We start from the raw sequence: 21730 nt of genomic DNA, 5'->3' as shown, positions 1-21730 counted from the left end.
GAAGGAGAAAACCAGAAAGAGACTATGTCCGTTCTAATGGGTTTCTCTGAGTTTATTGGGGAAGGGGCGTGGGGGAAAGAGAGAGGAAGAGAGAGAGAGAGAGAGAGAGAAAGGGAGAGAGGATTGTCCTGAAGCTGGAGCGTGACAAGCGTGACTGCTGTTTTCTGCCCAGCGCCTCAGTGACAGCGCGGGGAGAAGAGTGGTTAATCACCGCATTCTGGGAACGGGGCAGAGAGAGAGGGAGCAACTGCTTTCCGCAACACTTCCTGCGATAAGGGAGCCAGCGCTGGCACACGGACACGGACACACGCGAGAGGCGGCTGCGCGGCGCAGCGCTTCATGCGACTGCAAACGTGACCCGCAGCCCCGCACCCCCGACACACGGACACGGGCACAGTCAGTGCCTGCGGCTCCGGCAGAGCGCTGCTGCGGCTGCCGGGGCCGGGCGGGAAGGGGAAGCCCCGCTCCGCGCCGGGCAGAGCCCCGGAGCCCGCCCCGCGCCCGCCGCCGGCGCTGCCCGCTGATGCTCGTTCGCGACACGCACCCAGAGAACTTCGGCGCTGAACAAAGGCTGCCGGACTGACGCCGCAGCACAGCTGGGCTTCTATTCATTTTATTTTATTTTTATATTTAAGGGCGATTCCAAGAAAACTTTCCTCGCTCGAAGTCAGCGCGTACCCACCGCCCATTCCCTAAGCAGTGTTATTAAGCCTTGAAAAGACTTGCAAAGAAAGTAAACAAGGCAGGAGAGGCAGGACAGGCATTAAGGCCAACACGTCCCGTATCGTCCAATAACTTCCCCTTACATGCCCAGTACAATGCGGGTTTGCTGATCACAGCTTTTCCACTGTACCAGAGCCAAGTGCAGGCAATTACTTACACTTATGTAGACTTTTATAAGAGATAACAGTTATCTCTATTGAAAGGCACAAGCTGGGGGGGGGTTCCTTATTTTATTTTTTTTTAATTGTCTTTCATTGCCAAACCGGTTCAAAAATACGCAAAAGGGTTTCTGTGCGGGGCACTGGCTCCCCTAGCCCTCCGTGGAGCCCCAGACAGAGCAGAGCAGAGCAGAGCAGCAGCTCCACGCTCCACAGAGGAGCGCTTCATCCAGGCCTGGATGGAAAAGCCCTGGCAGAAACCAGCAGAGCGAGCGGGCAACGCCCAGCGGAGGGTCCCGAACCCCCAGCCCGGCAGTTCGGGGCTGCCAGCGCTGGGCTGGGCACGACGGGGCCGGGGACGGCCGCGCTGGGCCCCTGCCCGCCGCGGGAACGCGCCTCCCGGGCAGGGGCACGTCCCGTCCCGCGGCGCTCCAGCTGATCCCAGCCCACCGGGATCCAGGTAAAGCAAGCTGTGTTGGGCCCTGCTGCCCGTACCAGCCACGTCCCCCTGGTCAAGATAAAGGCAGGAGCGATCTCCGCATTTTTAATGCAAATGAGATGCAGCCCGCAGGCTCTCAGCAAATTGCCAATGCATTGGGGATGCCACTGCTCTTTAGCTTTGTTTCCACATGTGCTGAAAGTTGATGAGTGCTGCTTGTGTTTTCCATCCCACCACCAAAGGACAAAGCACAGATATACGAAGTAGGAAAACCGATGTTCCAGTAGCACTTACAGACCAGATTGCCGCTGCCGGCATCTTTAGTTGTACCAGTACTTCTACCAGTGCCATTTCACTGGTATTCTGAAATTCATGTTGGATAATCGTAACTCAGAGCCAGAGTATCTCTGAGCAAAAGGAGAATATACTGCATTTATGGAGTTACCATCTCTGCATTCACATTATAAGCAGCACTATCTGATCCTTATACATTTGAGGGAAAGGATTTCAGCACAGAACATCTATCTGTGGTTATAAACCAGGGGCATTTTACATGCCACAGAAGAACTACATGAGGGCAAATGAAAGAAGGTTCCATTGCCTTAGTATGAACTCACCACAGGTGTGCTTAAAACAGATATTAAAGACATGATTCACTGTAATAAAGACACCCCAAACAACTATTTAAAGTGATTCAAAATACAACATTTGGGGGTGGGGAGGTGATGATACAGTGCACTCTACTTCTCCCCCCCCACCACCAAGAAAATACAAGCTCCAATAATAACAATGACAAATAAATAATAATGATAATGGCACATATTTATACTCTATGCAGAAGTACAGCAGGGTTTTTAAGATTAGTCTCGCTTTCAGTTTCACTCAGCACTGAACTAGTCAGCTTTGCATTAAAGAGGTGTGGAGTGTTACTTAGGAGTTACAGAAAGTACATCGGCATGTTAAAGAAAAACAGAAAAAACAGTGTCATAACCCATACAGGGAAATGATGGCTAAAACAGAAGATAGGATTCTCACACACCACTCAACACATCTTTTCCTCCTCAAATGCACAACAGACATAGGAACAGGAGCTTCAAATACTTACTAAACTTATGCAGAGAAATAAATGGGTATCAGTTGCATGACTTAAAAGAGTCAGAGGAAAAAGGAGCAAATTTTTCATGGAAGTCTTGAATCATATAAGCTGCTCATTTGCCTCATTCATGTCTTCCTCCTCTCACTGCAATTCAGTGTGAAGAAGGCAGCCTAAACAATATTCATCTTAGAAATCCAAAACATTGCAGAGACCACACTGCAGCAACAGATCTGCTTCACATGCACTGACGTACCTCCTCAACATCTGAAAGAAATTCCAGCTCCAGTCAACCCATAAGAGACATGTTGCCTGACTGTACCTTGATGGTATTGTTTATGAAGATGGTGATTTACACACTCATAATGATTTAAGCAGCTACTTTGCATACATTACAGAGAGAACCTGAAACATGTGACCTGCTTCACAGGGCAGGATTATACCTCTGTTCTTGTTGTGTCATGTGCAACCACATTATTTAGTAGTTAAAGGCAAGCGAGCACTCTGGTATTCTATTGTCCTCACCATGTATGCAGCGCGAGAGCTTCAGCATGCCTCTGAAACCAAAGGTGAGCTTCCCAACTTCTAAAGATAGACAGTTAAATAAATGATATAGTTGTCAAAGGGGCTCAGTCAAATCTACCACATGGTTCTGCCCACTCAGGATTATGAAGTTTGCTGGCAGACTTTTTAGGACAGGAAATCTTTCATGGTGTTAATAAATTTGCAACAATGATCATATTCTTAGGGACTACTCCAATACAAACTTTCATTAGCACTCACACTAGCTCTCACAAAGCACTGAGAATATATGCATGATCATCAGAAGATAGGAATAAACAACAAAAACTGAAATCCTTTTTTCTGATGTTCTCAAGAAAAAAACAAAAACTTTTCAGAAAAATAGAAATTAACATCTGAAGAACCACTGGACTCTGCCTTTCAGCTCCTTCATAATTTTTAGTTGTTTTTATTGATCCATACACTTCTTATGCACAATTCCATTACTGCTTTGATAATTAAAAGATAATTAAATACAAGACAGAGCATGTATCATGCTGGGGAATCACTTAGCAAGTGAACTGTTGTGCTGAAAAGTGGAATTCTTTCTGTCACTCATGGTGCAGTGATACATCAGTAACAGATGCCACGGGAGCTATTTTGGGGATGATCCAGTGGCTTACCGGAGCCACAGAAGACAGCAGAAAAGCGTAAGGTTCAGAATTCAAGGGAAGACCTGCCACAAGGGCCTTCACACTTTGCAAATACATAAAACAAGAGCAATTCACACAGGTTTACATCAGCTTCAGAGCAAACACAGCATTTCCCACATAGTATGCAATAAAAGATGTCAAAGTCTGACTTTTTTTGATTTAAGAAAGGAAGACTGATGGGTTAAAGGGGAGGTATCTTAGCAGCACCAAGAGTGAAGGCACCAAAGCTCTGATCACAGCTTTGCCACTGGCTCACTAACACTGCTGTTATTTAGGTTCCCTGTGCCCTGGCTCACCCATCAGTACAATGGGTATAATACTTCATCCTGTCCTTAAGAGGCAATTAATGCTTGTAAACGACTCTGGGAACCTTGATTAAAATGCGCTGCAGCTTTGAGATAAGTATTCCCTCTGAAAGAGCACACAAGCTGGGTTTTGAGGGTGGGAAGTACTACCTGACTGCTGCAAAAGAAAAATAATCATTCTGAACGAGATGTATGTGCCTGACCTATGCACATGTGTAGGTGGATCCCTCTTGGATCCACCAAGTATTTTTCTTTCTCCTTTTTTCAGTTACTATGTGTGTATTGCAAAGAGAGGAGCAGTGAGAACAGATAATTATAAAGCTTTTGAAAAGCCTTGGTATTTTCACCAGAGGATCACAGTGGGTCATCTTCAAGAATTCTGATGCAGAACTCTATGTAATTAAAAACATAATTATTTGTAATACTCCTCAAACCTTGTTTTCATTAAGGAGAGGAGGGGAAAAAAAAGACAGATCACTTTAAATATGAATGCTTTATGAATAAAGATTTTTTTTTTTAAATTGATGAGCATTCATTTTCCCATACAGTCACATAAAGTCTGAGTAGTTCATGTAAAACATAATTATCAACATTTTAAACCACATTTTCCCCTTGAAAATAAATAAATAAGGACGCCAAAATCTTTTTTGTTCATTAAGAGTCAGATCCAGCAGAAAACATCTGCAGACTTCTAGACCAAGCAAGCCCTGGAAGGCCATGGTACTGGCTGCACCTCGTGCCAACCTCAAAAATTTGGCTGGTTCAGAAAGATTTAAACAAAACAAAAAAAGCCCTGCAGCTTTACATGTCTGGGAATTGTGGAACTGCGTTAGGTTTATGAATAAAGAACAGGGGTGAGAAAAAAAACAACTCCTTTTAAAAAGGAGATCCCTCTCTCCCTCCTGCCCTCCAGCACTCTGGGTGCTAGACGGGGCCTCTTCTCCCTCCCCAGGGACACCATGGACATCAGCAGTTGCAGCCCAAACCGTGGGGTCCACCTGCACGCCCTGCTGCAGAGGGGATGGGGGCCCCAAATCCAGCACTCACCCCCACTTGGCACATTGAGCAGGCGCCCGAGCAGCCAGCTCCCAGCCATGCTCCCAGACATGCAGGAGCTGCCACTGGAAACCCAAAGGAGCGTCCCCGGGACGGGAGCCAGCCTGACTTGTTCGAAGGACACTGCAGGGCCAGCAGAGAGGGGCAGGCACAGCTCAGGGTGAAGAGCCACTCTTGCGAAGGTGGCCAGGGGACACTGTGCACCAGCAGCCTCTCCAGCCCCATGGAAGAACTGGGCCCTGGGAGCAGCCCAGGATTTCTACCATGGGCTTGAAGAGGCTCCAAGGTGCAGCAGAGGGAAGGAGCCGCAGCTACCGCAGGCAACCAGCAACTCATATTTAGATTTCAGGCTACCCTGAATATGTGTGTGCAAACACCAGAGGGGAGATGATGGCATTGCCAGGGCTGTTTGATGAAATAAAGGAAAAGTTTAGGATGAGGGCCCTGCTACAGCAAGTTCTTTAATTTAATGAAAATTAAAGAACCCGCTGCTAGTGTAGTTGTCACATATTCAGACTTTTCATAGAAATAATGGCTTTTTCTGACTAGTTCTTCACTACATCCCTCTCTGGGAAGCCAAGAAAGCTCCCAATTATTAATGTCACACCGTATCATCTGCCCTATTCGGAGGACCAGCCGACATTTCAGACTGACACCCAGCTCACCTTGTGCAGCTAGCCCTGCGCAGGGAAAAGGACTGGGCAAGTATGCAAAGACCGAGTAACAGTACGCCCATGTGTTCTGCTTAAAGCTATCCCAGAATTTTGGTTTTGCTAGTGTTCATTTTATAGACACCTCCTCAAGAGGAACAGCAGCTGTAGTATGCTGCCTGGGTTAGCAAGAAGTGATACACGCAGAGATATATACTGGATATGTATTAGGAGAGCACAGAGGGACTCTGTGCGATGACCGTGTAACTGCAGACACTCTGCAGGTGTGTATTTACAATCCTATTTATATAGTGCTGAAAGTGGACTACATTAATATACAGTGTGCATGATTCACTGTCATTAGTTCTGCCTTCCAATAATGTGGACCCTAAGATAAATAATATCACTAGAGCCTCTCCCATACAATAAACAGACTTGTTAGTTTAGTTACATACACAAAATTTCCAAGTGCAATCAGAGATTCTTTTTAAATTATTAAAAGTTCTTGAAGCGAAACCCTTGTTTGAGTTGAAATGAGCCAGTTGACATAAAAAACCAAGAGGAGCCAAGACTTGTCTTTAAAATGAAGAATAAATTTGGTATCTTAAATAAACAGTATTATTCTAAACATGCACTACAATAAACCATGTATTGTAACAAAAGTAGATACAAAATATCATCATATTTATCATCAGAGCTTTATATACCTGTTGGATTACTCCTTTCAAAGCCTTAAGAAATGTACCAGTGTCTTTGAATTAAAATGCACTTTCTTTATGCTAAATCTGTGAAAGTTCTCCTGTGGGAAACACTGAATTCTACATTAATTTTTTTTATTAAAAAAAAAGCTTACGCAGCCTCAGAAAAAAATATCCAAGTGGCAAAAATCCCAACTTTGTCCATTCAGCCTTTGATTCTGTCTTTGCCTTAACAAAATTGTTGACAGAAATTAAGCTAATCTTTGCGGCAACTTTTTCATCTTTCTGTAAAACCGAGGAGTTTAACTAGCTGTAGTTCCATCAACCCTGACATGCAGCTCGCTATAAAGATGAGATCCTTGTCATTTTTTTTGTCCATGTCTAACATTTAAGGAAGAAAAAAATTTTAAAATAAAATCCATTTAAACTCTAAATTTTGGCTACAAAACATCTCAGTAAGACACCAAGATACTGTCTCTCACAAATCAAAACAGTAGCAGTAGTACCATCTGTAAACTCAGAATTAAAGAGCCAGCATTTTCTATACAACTGTAAAAAGTATTTTTAAAACGCTTTTTAAAAAACATTTTGCTCATTCTATAGCATGGGCACTGAAGGCTATAAATAACTGGATCAGTAAGTAAATTCACTAGAATGACTCCTGAGGTAACTCCGTAAAAGCTGAAGCGCTTGCTGCTAGTAGTTAATGGGATAGCCCAGCTCCAAGTCAGAAAGAGCAAAATATCTCCCTTTCATTAAAAGAGTAGGGAGGGAAGCTATAAAAGGTACACAATTAGTTAGCTTTGCAGTGATTGATTCAACAACTGCAAAGCCAAAAACAACTTTAGGCACTTAACCATGAAACTGTCAGGTCTCTATGCTTGACGATAAAGCGTCTATAAAGTAAACATTAACTTCTGTGTTTTTTCTACGTGCATATTCCATCATGAGAAGATGATTACCAAAAAATCACCAGGCAAGCTCAGCAGAGGCTTCCTATACCTTATTCCCCCTAACAAAGAGGTAAGATGTGCCCAGATTCCCTTCCATTTCCTTACTGCCAGCTCTAGTAAGACAGTTCATACTGTTCCCTAAAACCTGACTGAAGGGACTGAAAATCAGATTGAAAATCTCTTCCCCAAGGAGGTGACGAGTTCATCGCAATAAGGGAGCTTTAAGGATGAGGGGACCCCTATACTAACCACATCCTATCCATATCAAGGCAAAAGCAGGCAGCAGCTCTTCCTCAGACCAACTCTCCCAAGGAAGCAAATGAAAGCCCTGCACAAGTAAGGAATGCAAAAGTGTAAACTTTATCATCTCTTTTAAATAAACTCCAAAATTGAATAACTATCAAACAAATTGAAAAAGACCAGGAAGGTGACAAATTAAAAGAACAAATCAACATATTTCTCTGACCTGCAAATATTTAATTCAAGCACATTCTTCTTCCAAACAAGACGCCTGTGAGTGTTTTGATGGCTGCTCATAATCAAATGTGTCACTTGCAAAATTACAGTGTTCGAGAAGGGTAATGGGCAACGAAAAATGGTTTTTGCTAGAAGTATGTCACAAGTACATCTTTTAGTTACCTCAGAATTGCACAGGACTTCGCTTCATTCCTTTGCACTGGATGCATGCGGGTTGCTTCATAGAAATATAACTGCAGTAATCTGCTTGACAGTAAACAGTAATCAGTAAACACTATTTACTGAGCAGATACGTGTCCCTGCTACTCCTTCACTTTACCTATCCTCCGTCTCCGTCTTCCACTCTCAATCCTCTTGCTCTCAGAAATGTTAGAGGGGGAAATAAATAAATACAGGTAGTGAAACAGTGAAATCCCATAGCTGGCAAGGTTTTCCTCTCTGAATGGACAAATTCTTAACTCCATGCAGCTCCAGACATTGAAGGATTAGATCCTAACCAGGGAAAACACAGGAAAATGGTAATAAATATTGCATGGTAATCCACAGGAACTTTGGTCCCTATGTGATTTTTCTACAGTCCTACGAAAAAACAGCATTACAACATCCATAATCTCAGCTCGTATATCAGAGCACTCTCTCCATTCTCCTTGCCCTTTCTTCTTTCATGCAGTGTATTTTCTAAGAAAATGTACTTTTTCTGCAAAAGTGAAGTCAATGCAGTCCCATTCCAGACTGAAAGCAGCACAGCAACTCTGTGAAAACTACCACAGACCATCACACTGCACAGATACAGGTGAGGAGTGAAGGGTTTATGGCAGCATTACTCTGGTAGGCACTAATCTGAAATTCCTTCTGACAAAAGAAGTCACAGTTTGCTGGAGAGAAAAAGGAAATTATTTGTATTCATGTGCAGTAAGAGCACTTCATGTCATAGTGGATTTTACAATATCTTCGTTCTCTTTCTATTCAGGCATATGTCTTTTTAGCAATAAATTCTGAAGACCCATGAAGGTAAAACTTGCGAACCATGAGTCTCATTCACCCAATTAAAATAAATTCCACAGGTGCTGTTTCTTTCTCTCTCTATTTTTTAAGCTCCTTGCCACTGTCAACTAGCCACTATCATGCACCACTATAGATACAAAAATCTTCTAAAATGTCAGCTTTTCAGATGCTTAATTTTGTCCTATTCAGGTAAAATGTTTTGCAGCGTAAAGTTCAGCAGAGCTGCCAGGTCATCTTTCTTAGTAAAGATTTTCATATGCACAAATAAAAATTGAGGAACGACTGAAGAAAAAAACCCTAGACAAACAATTTTAAATGTTTCTTAGATAATGCAGTACCACAACAAATCTCCAAGGAAAGTTAAGCTGAGACTGCCATGAACACCAAATAAATCTGCACCACTGGGATATTTAAGGTCCAATAAATCTTACTTTCCAGTGTTTTAAAACTCCAGAAGATAGTTTTGTGGCTCTAGACTCTGTCTGCCTACAAGCTATCAACAGAGACCTGCCATTTGTGAGAAACATTTTCAGAATATACTCATGTTTGTTGAACTACCAAATTATGAAAACTTTTATTAAAAAAAAGAAGAAACCACAAACACACATATACATACATAAAAACCAACCAAACAAGTTACTTTCTTCTGTTTGTATGAAAATGCTCAAGAAAGTTGGTCAAAAATGCCCATATTTCCAATTCAAATTATTATTAATTTTTTTTAACTATCTTTTGTTGCAGTTAAAAATATAAAGCCAACAACTAATTGCAAAAAAATAAAATGCAAAGCAGTAAAACTCCTCACAGAAGAGCCAAGGGTTAACATCAACCTAAGAAATCACACGTTGTGCAATTTATTTGATATTGTTAAAAATACTAACTGCTGAAAAAAAAAAATCAGATGTTATAAAAAAACATTTTATGTACTATGCTGCAACTGTCTGCAATTTGGTTATACCAAAAGCACATTTTGTGGATTACGAAAGTCACTGCGTCCCTTGGCCTGACAAAAACACCCTGATGGCATGGCATGCAACCTTGTGAGGGCATTAGAGCCTGCTTCCACAGAGATGTACCCGTCATACCAGACCTTCAGTCCCTATTTCTTCACAGCTGTCCTCCACTGCCATCTCTACAAGCCTTTCAGAGAGAAGTAGGTGAAGACAAGATAAAAGCATGCCCGTGAAGCCAGTGAGAAGCAGCAGGGCTCATAAGCAGGTGCATTTCCTAAACCTACTTTTACTTTTCATTCTCCTTTGGGAAATGAACTGTTTTCCAACCACAATAATCACTTTGAAAGGTGACAAACCAAATGTGGTCCTGTTGAAGGGCAGCTTCATGCAGTGAAATACTCCTTTGACCATCCCGAGTGGGGCAACAGAAAAGCAAGGTGGCACCTTACAAAATATTGTTACTGTGTCCTTAGTCCAGCGAAGTGCTGTGAAGTACCAAACTCTAGTTAAAGTGTAACATGAAGTCCCAAAAATCACAGTTCCCTCTAGGTAAGCTGCAACAGTTAGAGGTTGCCCAGTGAGGACTGGATCTTACTCTAGATGAAGCTACAAGAAGTTTTGTCCCTTCCAAGTACAGGGAGAGATCAGAACCATAATCAGAGGGATTAATCAATCTTTGGTGGTATCTAAGTTTCTGCCAAGCTGACAAACAAAGCAGGTTAGATTCACGTTTCCAAAAATTTGCCAAAAAAACCCCCATCCTAAACATTAAAAAAAAAATCATCAAGTTATGCTAAACTTTGTTTTTCTGCTAGCAAGCCTTGTGTCACAAACAACTGAAAGACAGTGATGCAAAATGGATTCTTGCCTAGATTTGTAAATTTTTCCAGGAGTTGTAATATCCTGCATTTGATGACATCATGAAACCAGCAAGTAAAAGTTGGTTTTCAATTTGTTCTACTTTTCCCTCATTAGTGTCTGTGTCAGAAACAGAATAAGAACCCTCATTAAGTCACATTAAATTCTTTAAACTCATTAAGGGCTCAGAGAAAGAACAATACAAACACTGGTGTTTTTGTAAAAAAATTATGCAACACAGATGGACTTCCATGTCCATGTATTTTTAGAATGGATGTATGTGCGCGGGGCAGCCGAAGAGAGTGATCTGCATGAGGGAGAAACAGAGTAGCAGCGGCAGAGCACACCTTACATATGACAGAATGACACTGAGATAGAAATGAATTATGCACAATCACTTCTGACCTGATATTGATGAGGCACTTCACGCTTTGTATCGTGAATTCTGGCAGAGCTGGACTCAGTGCCATACTCCACACAACTTTTTAACTAACGATTCTTTGGGACTTTCTACAGGGAAAAGACAACCTTGAGGGCCACGCAGCCAGCAGCAATCAAGTGGAAATCAAATTTTTTGTCCACAGACTACTTTGATTGCAGCTGCTGTAGCCTAACATACTATCTGATTGCAGTTGAAGATACATCTACTAGTCATGCATATGGACTTACACATAAGATACAGGTGTGTGCAGAGTTTCAACAGTCTTGGAGAATATCTCTGGGTGTGCAAAGGGTGGGTATTTGTTAGAAGATTTATTGTAGCTGAATGACTCAGATGTATAAGCTGTTGATAACTTCTGATCTTACCCCCCATAAGACTGGAAATATGAGCTCAATGCCACAAAATTATTTACATTCCTACAGTATGCTCAAACAACTATTACAGGATTAATTTAATCCATTACATTATTTTTTTTTCATGATAGACATAACATGCAAATAGGAGTTTAGTTCTAAAGAAAACTCCAGATCTGAGGAACGTAAAAGGAGACTAATTGGATGGCATAAATTTCAGATGGCTGTAGGAGGCCACAGAAAGAAAACAGTATATACAGTAGATGGGAGACATGAGTTAATGTTTCCTCCTTCCTACCACTGTAACAGCTGAAATGAGAGGTGGGAATTTTACTGAGGGCCCCCAGATTTCAGCCTCCAGAGCTGGGTGCCTGGGCAGCATGGGCAGGCAGCCTCTGCTCAGCAGCTCTCCTCTCCCATTGCTCCAGCAGAGGCAGATACTGTTTACCTGCAAGGCACATGGTAAGGCTAATCTATTTAAGCTTTTCCCTCAGGTATTTGGGGCAAGGTTTAGTTTATTAATTGTGTGTGTGCATGTGTGTCCATATCTATCCGTGCAGGAGGAAAAGGCTCAGCAATGATCAACGTGTACTGCATTTTTGGTTTGTACGCTGTAACTGCAGCTGGCCAACGTCTGCTGAGTGTATTTAATACACCTAACACTGAGAACTCTACATAGAAAAGCAAACTATGTTCAAGTTCGGAAAGTGGACTTATCTTTCTTTCATTAACTGAATTCATGAAGCAAAGTTTCACCTGCATAATAAGTTTTTATGTTACACATCTCACAGCTTCTGCCAGAAGAGTGGTGTGTGAGAAAGTCAAGAAGACTCATATGTTGGAAACACTGAAACCCTTCACCCCCAAAGAAAATTACTTTATCCTAACTCATTTAACTTTCATTAAACCACATCTGAATATAGGAATTTTAGGCACTACTTAACTTCAGTATCTACTTCAAACGTTTTTAGGTGAGTTGAGATTTTGTTTTTTAAAATAGTCCCTGTAATGTCACTGGGATATCCAAAACCAGACTGCAAGGTATTTGGGTAGGCAGACCATGCCTTTTTTCCCCCTCTTTTTAATTAACTACTATCAAATATTCCCTTGTGCCTTTTTTTTTTTTTTTTGTGAACCACCAACCTGTGTGTTTAATTTTTTAAGTTTCAGTATGTACTTCAGACTGCAGACTTTGCAAAGTAGGTCAGGAATACCCCAAAGGATACACATTTGAAGGCTACAGATAGCAGAACACACCATTTACGGCTTTGTATATACACATACATACACATTCTATATAATATAGGTAGATAGATTCAATGATTTAAACACACTACATCTGTACTGTGTGTTTCGAGAACATTCAGATATTTACACTGTTAGATCACATCATTTAGACTCACTCATTTTAGACTCTAGTGCCAGCTGCCAAAAAAAGGTATAGAAATCAAAATATGTTACCTTTGTTCAAACAATACTGCTGTTCATTATATAATAGAAACTGTCATGCTTAATCTTCCAGGAACCAAGAACTGGTACATTCTTGGATCAGAGGTGGCTTGAAATGGTTTGAGGCAAAACTGAAGCGCACTGTTTAAGTAAATCTTGCTGATAAATATTGAGTGCATTGATGATTTTTAGCATCATCTTTTACGGGTGTTTTTTCTCAGATCTAATAATAAATTAAAAATGCTGGAATATTTTCAAAATACAGAGAGTATTGTTAAGCGTAATGGGGGATCTGAAAAGGATACTTGAGAATAGACACCACGAAGAAGTAAAATGTGCCTATAAAAATTACACGTTGACTTTGAAAATACACCAAAACCCAATTTTTCCTTGACCGCTCTCAGTATTGTCCAAGTATCTCAATGCCTCCTGTGGGTACGAAGCTACAGGCTGTGATTTTCATTTTCCATTAGAGATGAAAAAATTGTTACAAGCAGCATTCAAAAATACGTCTCCGTCATGATACAGACAAATACAGAAAAAAATTGTAAAATGGCTTAAATTCTTGAGAGTTGGATCCTTTGAAAATCATATTTCAACCTGGGAAATTGATAAATTAAAAATACGTACACTTCACTTATTGAGAAAAATCTCTTTTACAGCATTACTACTCCAGGACTTCTTCAGATTTTTAAGCATTTTACAATTTCATCTTAAACAACATGGATTATACAGTATTCATCAGGCAGACACAATCTTCCTTACAGACAGACACAGACACACACAACTCTGCAGAGGCCAATCCTGCAGCTTTTACTGAATCCAAAAGTCCTCCTGATGACAGTGAGTATTTTTCAAGAATGAGAACTGAAGGATCAGGCCCCAAAAGTGCTTATGAAGATGAGATGTAACTTCAACAGATTGAATGTTAGATTAAATCTAAAGATTGAGGCAAGACAAGTCTGGGGTTTAAACCCTAGGGAGGATTGACATTTAAAGTGTTGCCACTGAATTATAGCTCTCCACATTGGGTGGGGTAACCTCCTACTGGGTGGAGTGTCTCCCCTAAAGGAAGGGAAAACTGGCACAAGCCAACTCAGTCTTTGAACAATTTTCCTACTTGCCAACTTATGAAGTCGTCCTGACGTCAACTTCGTCAAGGAAGTCTATTGCCCAACTCCATCTTTTACTGTAGAAAGTTTGCTTGTGCTCAAAACCCCAGCAGATGTAGAAAAGAAATTAAGGAAAAGAGACAGAAAACCCTGAACAAAATAAAGAAATGAGGAAAAAATGTGTTGACTGGATTTCACGGTTATTTTTAAAAACCCTTTTGTTGGGTTTTCTTGTTTCTAATATCAAGTTAATACAAATAGATACAGATCACTCGAAACTATTACTAAACATATTTTAAAATCTCGTTTAGCTTTAAGACACGGGGTGGAGAAAGCACAGAAAGTGGACACTGAAAGATAAGATCTCTTATGTGTTCTGCAATGGCTAGTTAGTATCTTCCTAATCAGCGTCACTAACAGGTGTAAAACACACTCATACTAGGAAAATAATATTCATTGAACAGCCATCAAAGGTATGTTTAACATTCTATTTCTCTCTGCATCAAAATAAATTGTTTCTCTGAAAGAAGGAGTCAGGTGCTGGACAAGGCAGAAGGAATGCTGGGGGGAATAAAATTAAAGCAAAACAAAACAAAAAAAAAAGGATAAAGCATCTCAAAGTGCCCATGGTGGGGGGGGGGGGGGGGGAAGTAAAAATCAGAAAACAGTTTAAGTTACTGTAACCTGAAATGCACCAGCCATCACAAAGAGCAATTGGAGAAATCCAACAGAGCTCAGCAGGAAAGATTTTTAATAACAGATTGAAAAACAAGAATAAAAATAACTGCATCAACAGGGCCTTTCTTCCTCAGGCCACAAGCCCGTTTTTACTTGATATTTAAAAAAATGCAGTTTGGCCACTAAAACCAATCCAGAACATTATTAAAAGTTAAAAGCTACCAATTACTTCTGTCTGTTCTTTTAAAGCAAAGTTTGGCATTACGTCAGTTGGTTTAAAGAAAACAAGAAAGAGAGAGAGAAAGAAGGAGAGAAAGTTTCCTGCTTGTATAAATTAAACCACCAGGGAAGGTGTCTAGCCACTTGTAAAGCATTTATTACAGGTTTTTAAAGGGCTAGTAACATTTTAAAAATTAAATATTTTAAAATAAATTTAAAGGAAAAGAGTAAAGATGATCTGAGCCTGGAAAGAAAGCAGACTTATGAGAAATTAGACATGCATCAACTGAAGCTAAGAAAGTAAAAATTACTATTAGGACTAAACTTTGCAATTCAAAACAATTCTATTTTCAAGGCAGAAAGTCTTATTGTAGCTGCTGTACTCACACACATCCCTTACGAGACAGAAAAGTTCCACCGAACTTTATGGGATGGAACCAAGAGGGTTCTGCAGAAACGTCCTACGGAAGCGCCACCCGTGGCAGCGACGCAATCTTATGAAGCATTTTCTTTCAACAGCTTTTCTAAATCCAGATACAGAGATCCCCAGCAGGAACTAGATTCCTTAGTTAATGCAGCAGGACCACATTAAAAATCACTGATAGAACGATTGGCAATTTCTGTTAAATTTTAGATGTATTTTTCACTGGCGGTGTTATCATAAAATTTTAAAGAACTACTTTAAAGGTACTAGAAAATAAGAATCTGATAGCACAGAACATGAATAAAACATAATGGCTATAAGTTTCTTACACATAGCTGTGCCAGTTCACCTAAATCATAGTCTTCTAAACCCCATGGTGCCAAATCAGAGGCTCCTCTGACTCCAGACAACACGTCAAGTGGAATGGTGTTCGGTTGTGCAACGCTTTTGGTGTGTGACAAAATGTCCACTGGGGATTTAAATCGAGACTAGGGGAGCTATCCTCCCATTGCTCCGTGTTTCATTTGAGCCTTGGTCTGCATGACAAGAAGTCAGAGTAATATGCCAGCACTTTCCTCCCCTCCCTGTGCTCCTCTGCCCCAGCAGCGTTTCTTGCGTTCTGGGCACATGTACAACTGGCGAAGGAGCTGCATTCTGGAAGGCCCTTTATTGATTAGGTGCAAAATAACATCAAGGAGTGAATAATAAGCATAATCTGAAAAATGTAGTTGCATGTCTTGCCCTTGTAAACATTTACTATTTAATGGTGTAATTGTACTTTAATCCTTCACATCATCTAATATAACTCTTTGTGCTTTTCTTTTAATTAGCAACCCACAATCCAAAAAAAGCAAAGCCTAGAAAGTTTGTATGTACCATAAAAACTGAAGTGCAAATAGTTTTAAAATTATCAAATATTCTCTCTTTGGATGTAAGCTTATCTTTTAAAGTCAAAAGAGAACTTCGTTGGCACAGGGCAAGGAAAAAAAAACTCCATAATTCATGACAATACCAAGAAAAAAGTTCTTCTCCAGAAGGACTGGAAAGGGCACCTTTATTTATCTTCTGGACAGACAAAAATAATAGAACCTAGACCAGATATGCTGTAATTAATGTATCCAAAGGTCAACAGGCAATGGTATTTATACAATAAATGGGTGCAGACTACGCTGGTTATAGTATTAATCACCAGTATTTGAAAATAGCATTGTTTTCTTACTAGGTAAGAACTTGAGAAAGTTTCAGAAACAAAAGGAAACCCTTTCTTTTTTTTTTCCTCATACCTGCCTGCTATTCTTTTTACCCAACTGTTTTTTAACTCATGAAGTATATAATATTTGGGACAAATATATCCAAGTTTACAGTTGCCCGGGACTGCCAAAAACAGACCCAGACTACCTCACTAGTTGTGTTGAGGAAACTAAATTAAGTAAGGGCAAACACCAACTGGAAAGTTGTCAGTTTGCTGAATGAATGGCTTCATTTTACACACCAGTTAGAATACCTTAATCAGAATATATTTCTGTTCAAGGCCAATACTTTCACTACCAGGTGGCAGTTTGTTCTACTTGAAGCTGCATTGAAAATGTAATTCATTTCCACTATACTTTCACCTAACAAAAAGGGTTGTCAGATTCCCAGCCTATCATGTTCAAAAATATTTAACCATAAACTTTCTCACAATGTTATATTTGGTGTTACCCACAAACCTTTATTAAAGCGATACTGCCGGTGTGGCTTCAGTTAAGATCTGAGAATGTTTCTATTAAGATTATTACATTAAAATACTGTCAAGAGTTTGTAAGAAACATAAATATTCATACACATACAGCCCCCCCAGCCTTAGAAGGAAAGTTCCACATAAAAAGAAAAATTTAAATACATACCAAAAGTTGCCTGGTTGTAATTACATTTTGGGTTTTTTCCTAAATGTCTCTGCTAATTTTTTAACTCTTTCGCACTGTAATGTAAAATAGTTTTATTTCAAAGCAACTGGCTGATAAAGTGCTAAAAGAGGTAATTCGCATGAACAGAAAGTAATTAGTCATTGTTTGCACAATGCTTTGAAAATACAAAACCCAATGTGTCAACTAGCATTAAAATATAATACAATTGGAATACACAGATTTGACAAGAAACAATTGCATGTCACAGACACTCCAGTCCACAGACAAGAATTAGTACTTTGCTGTTATAAATGCAGTATCACGATATGTGGATAAGAGCGTTCTTTACACTCAGCCACACCATGCATGATAATAGTGTGCACCATGAAAGTTTACTACAAATGCTAGAGAAGATATTATTGAAAATAATCCTGCTAGGGATTCATCAAATGTTAGTGAATTTACTCTCACTGATAAAAATGTAAGTCAACCCATAAAGCTACCATATAAATTACACTAAAAATGCATTAAAAACATGAAAGGATAACCTGGCTGCATCGCGTTTGATGCCCAAAGAAGTCTCAGATCTGTGAAGTTGTCATTTACATTCTTTTCCTTTATTAACAGTGCTATGAAAAAAAAAAAAAAAGCCATGCTCTCACAAGCAAAGACTGCTCAGTGTCATTTGGAGTCTGTTTTAGAGGATCACAGGCAATACATGTAAACTTAAAAGCTGATGCAACTTTGCCCTTTACTTACTTTGTTGTGACTACGTATATGCAAAGTTTAAAACACAGAAAGTTATTATACGCAACCAAAAAAAAAAAGCGATAATCAGACAGAACAGGGTGGATTAGGAACTGACTGTTTTCTCATGTCTAATCTCCCTAGATTTTAAAAAGGTGAAGCAGACTTCTGTTGTCACAGTCTGAGGATAAACTAGTATACAGGCACTGATGCACTACTGAACTTCAGAATCACTGATTCTTTGCGGCAAACCTCAGGTATATATTATTCAAGAGGAAAAAAGAAAAATACTTTTTTTTTCCCTTTACAGAGAAAGGTTCCACTTGCTTGGTTTGACCATATTATTAACAGACTTTCATTCAGTGGTTAAAATAGAAAGAAAAAAATCTTTCAAAGTGTTGATATCATTTCCAGACAGTCCTGTCAGCATCACAATTTACAGGAAATAGTTGATGTTCTCACACAAACCGTGTGTTTACTCATAGACCCAGAGTACTTAAAAAAAAAAAAAAAAAACAACCTTCACTCTTTTGGAGGTTTTTTTTCAAATGTCACTCTGGTGGAATATCTGAGAGCTGTCTAACCTAACACACAGATTGTGAACATGAGGCAAACACAGACTGCAGTTCAGAAGACTACTGTAACTTTTATTCTCATTTTGTCCACGTCAGGAACTGTCTCTTACCACTACTTTCCTTTGCTGCCCCTTGCATTTCTAACTCTGGCAGTCTTCTCTAAATGTTCAACTTTTACTAAAACCAACAGGAAAGTAACATGATGCCACCAACATCCACAGGATTCGGCTGCGCGTAGTTGAAGACAGCCCAAATGACAAAAAAGTTTGATGGTTCCTTGAGAGACTTTACTGAACTCAATTAAATATAACCTGAGACGCATTAAATTATTGTCTCTTTCTATCAACATTCAAAACGGGCTGCGTAGTGTAAGAGCAGTGAAGGCAGCATGGGCTGCAGAGCAGCTTACATTTTCTTTACTAGACAATCTTTCCCCCTCGGAAGGGACTTGTCGCCTTGGCTCCCCAAGAGTGCTGGGGTGAGCCGGCTCCTGCTCTGCCAGGCAAGGTGCTCGCACTGGCGGAGAAGAAGCGATGGAGGGAAGACGTCTCTCCAGCTTATCACTTAGTCAGCTTAGCTCAGTCAGGGCACTGGAGAAGTTTGCCATTTGCAGATAGAAAACACAACCGGTCGTGGAAAAAAAAAAAGATAAAGGAGACTAGCGGGCCCCACTAGAACCCGCGTAGGAGTGCCGGGGTGTCTGAGCTCCGTGATTTGCAGCAGGGCGGCAGATAAACAAAGCCCCCGAAATGTCAAGCCCCCTCGGGGAGCCTCTCGTGTCCCAGGGCAGCGCGCAGCGGCCGCAGTCCCCAGGCCAGACCCTGCGCTGCCCCGGACCCACGATCGCCCACCCCGGCCCCGGCCGCGGAGCGCCCACCGCAGCGCAGCCCCTCCAGCCCCGGCCTCGCCTCCATTCATCGCTCCCTTCGGAAAGCCACACGCGGGTGGCTGCAGAGGGGGCAGCCCCCGCCGCAGCCCCCGGGCCGGGGGGCGGGGAGGTGAGACGCTCCACGAAGTTGTGGCAGGCAGGGAGAGCCGGGCGCGGGGACGCAGCGCTGGCAGTGGGGCTTCTCCTTTAAGAGGGAAAAGTTTTACGTCTCTCTGTCTCTGATTAAAAAAAAAAAAAAAAAAAAAAAACAAAAACCTAAACAAAAAAAAAAAAAAATCACCACCACCACTATGCACTATGTCGCCTGCTACCCCGGCACGACCGGGAGGGATCGCAAGCCCTTCTCCTGGAGCAGCACCGCTCCGCACTCGGCCTCTCCCGATGTGTCCCAGGGAAAGGAGAGGAAAAATAGGAAGGGAAAAAAAATTAAAAGGGGAAAAAAAAGGAAAAAAAAAAAAAAAGAAAAAAGTTTTTCCCAAACTTACTACTCTTCATGATGGTGTCTCTGTGCCCCGTTTGTCATGATCCCCATTAAAACTTCCAGCAGCGGCAGGAGCGGCAGGACTGTGCGACTGCAGCCCATCGGATGCGAACCCTCTGTGCTCGTCTTCTACTTCCACCCCCCGCGTCTCCCTTCCCCTCCCCCCGAGCGCCCCGGTGCCGGGGAACCGGCGGCCGCGGAGATAAGGCGCGGAGCGGCGCGGAGGGGAGGGCAGAGCAGAGCCGCACCAGCCCGCGGCCGCCGCCGTTCCCCTCCCCGCCTCCGCGCCGGGGGGCTGCTCCCCCTGCCCGCCGCCGCCGCTGAACTTGACCCTCCCGACTCCAGCGGGGCTACCGCCGTTTTGAAGTCGCCAATTTCCAGCCATCACACATGGCTTTGACCCTCCGGCGGGGGGAATGGGGGGCGCGGGGGGGGGGGGGAGGGGGGGGGGGATGCACCGAGAAAAGACTGTGAAATCCGAGCAGCCCCCGTTGCCTGGGATTATGCCCACCCACCCGCCGCTTTTGTTGTTGTTGTTGTTGTTTTTATTTTTTTGGGGGGGGGTATTTTGGGGGGAGGGGGCGCACCCCCGCTGCCCCCTCGGGCACACGCCACGCTGCCGCGGGCGCCGCGCCCCCGCCCCGCGCGCGCCCCCCCCGCGCCCGCCGCCGCCGCGCCGCCCCCGCCCGGCCCGCCGGCCGCGGCGCCCTCCCCGCCGCCCCCGCCCGCGCCCCCCCGCGCTTACCTGTTGATTAACCGGCAGCAACAGCCCCGGCAGCCTGGAAGATGGTGGAGCCGCGGCGCGAGCCATGAACCGTCTCCTGCTGCCGGCGGAGTTGGACGCGGATTATGTGGCGGTGGCCGGGGAGTGGGGGGAGCGGGGGGCCGCGGCGCCGCTGCCTCCCCCCTCGGCCCCGCTCGGCGGGGAGGGGGCGACGGGCCCGCCGGCGGGCGGTGCGGTGCGGTGCGGCGCGGGGGCGGGGGCGCGGCGGGCCGGGGGGCGAGGGCCGGGGCACGGCGCGGCGGCCCCGCCGGCAGCGAGGCGGCGGCCTGGGAGCGCGGGGCGGCCGGCGCGTTATCGGGACTGTTATCGCTTGTCAGGACCTCCGTCTCCCCGCATTACGTCAGTTTCAAGACACCAACACTATTAATATCAAAGGAGCCTTCGCGGAGGAAAGCGCCACCCCAGACGGAGCGCCCTTAAAGAGACAGTGCAGGCGGCCCCGCCGCGCGGCCCGCGCCGCCCCCCGCCGCCGCCTCCGCCCGCCGCCGGGCCACGGCCACGGGCAGCGCGGGCCGGGCCCGCCGAGCCGGGCGAGCTGAGGGGGCGCGTCGCCCCGCGGCTGCGGGGACTTGCGCTGAGTTGGAGCAGGGATAGCCGCAGGCCACAGGCGCGCCCCCAGCGCGGCCCGCGGGAGGCGGCTGTGCCCGCGGCTGTCACTGAGACCCGCGGCTGCCCTGGGGGATTGGAAACGGTGGCGGTGGGGATTGAAGGCGCGATCCACGCGCGCCGGTGGCTGCCGCCCTCGGGAGACCCCAGCCCTGCTCGGGGTCTCCCGCACAGTCGGTGTCACCTCTCTCTCTGCCCCGTGCCCCCCGTTTGTGTGCGGGTGCTGAGGCGGGTGGGCAGACAGTTCCCAGGCTGAGCGATGAACAGTCCCGTTACCGCCCGCGCTTTGATACCGGTCGCAGGTCAGCCTCGAGACGATCCGAAAAAAACCAAGTTTTCCTCCTCGTGCAGAACTTTCTCAATTCGAAATACTCTTATATCCCCCATACTACGAACTGCCAGAAGTCTGCATGTCAATGTAAAAACTGTCTCCAAGGAGAACCAGTACATAAAAGGTTCCTATGAAAGGGTTTTAAAATCCCAAATATAGTAGGCGTTAAAAA

General features: G+C 43.5%; 1 protein-coding gene across 6 annotated transcripts in view; it reads right to left on the bottom strand.

Moving 5' to 3' along the window:
* TRPS1 (transcriptional repressor GATA binding 1) overlaps nucleotides 1–20924 on the bottom strand; it is a 212057-nt gene extending 191133 nt beyond the window's left edge. For 3 of the 6 annotated variants that reach the window (XM_071421699.1, XM_071421700.1, XM_071421701.1), the window contains exon 1: nucleotides 19842–20047. Coding sequence is in view for 1 of the 6 variants with exons in the window: in XM_071421701.1 (XP_071277802.1) it covers nucleotides 19842–19851 (10 nt within the window). In the remaining 5 variants the exon portion in view is untranslated. Of the gene's footprint in view, nucleotides 1–19841; nucleotides 20048–20582 lie in introns of those variants that run through there. The other 3 variants (XM_071421698.1, XM_071421702.1, XM_071421703.1) reach the window with 2 other exon arrangements.
* Between the last annotated feature and the right edge of the window lie 806 nt (nucleotides 20925–21730).

Source organism: Agelaius tricolor, unplaced genomic scaffold (assembly GCF_023055355.1).
Source record: "Agelaius tricolor isolate 1412-34295 unplaced genomic scaffold, bAgeTri1.0.p SCAF_2, whole genome shotgun sequence".
Taxonomy (NCBI): Eukaryota; Metazoa; Chordata; class Aves; order Passeriformes; family Icteridae; genus Agelaius; species Agelaius tricolor.
Note: the sequence above shows the minus strand (reverse complement) of the source record. Positions and strands in the feature narration are given on the sequence as shown.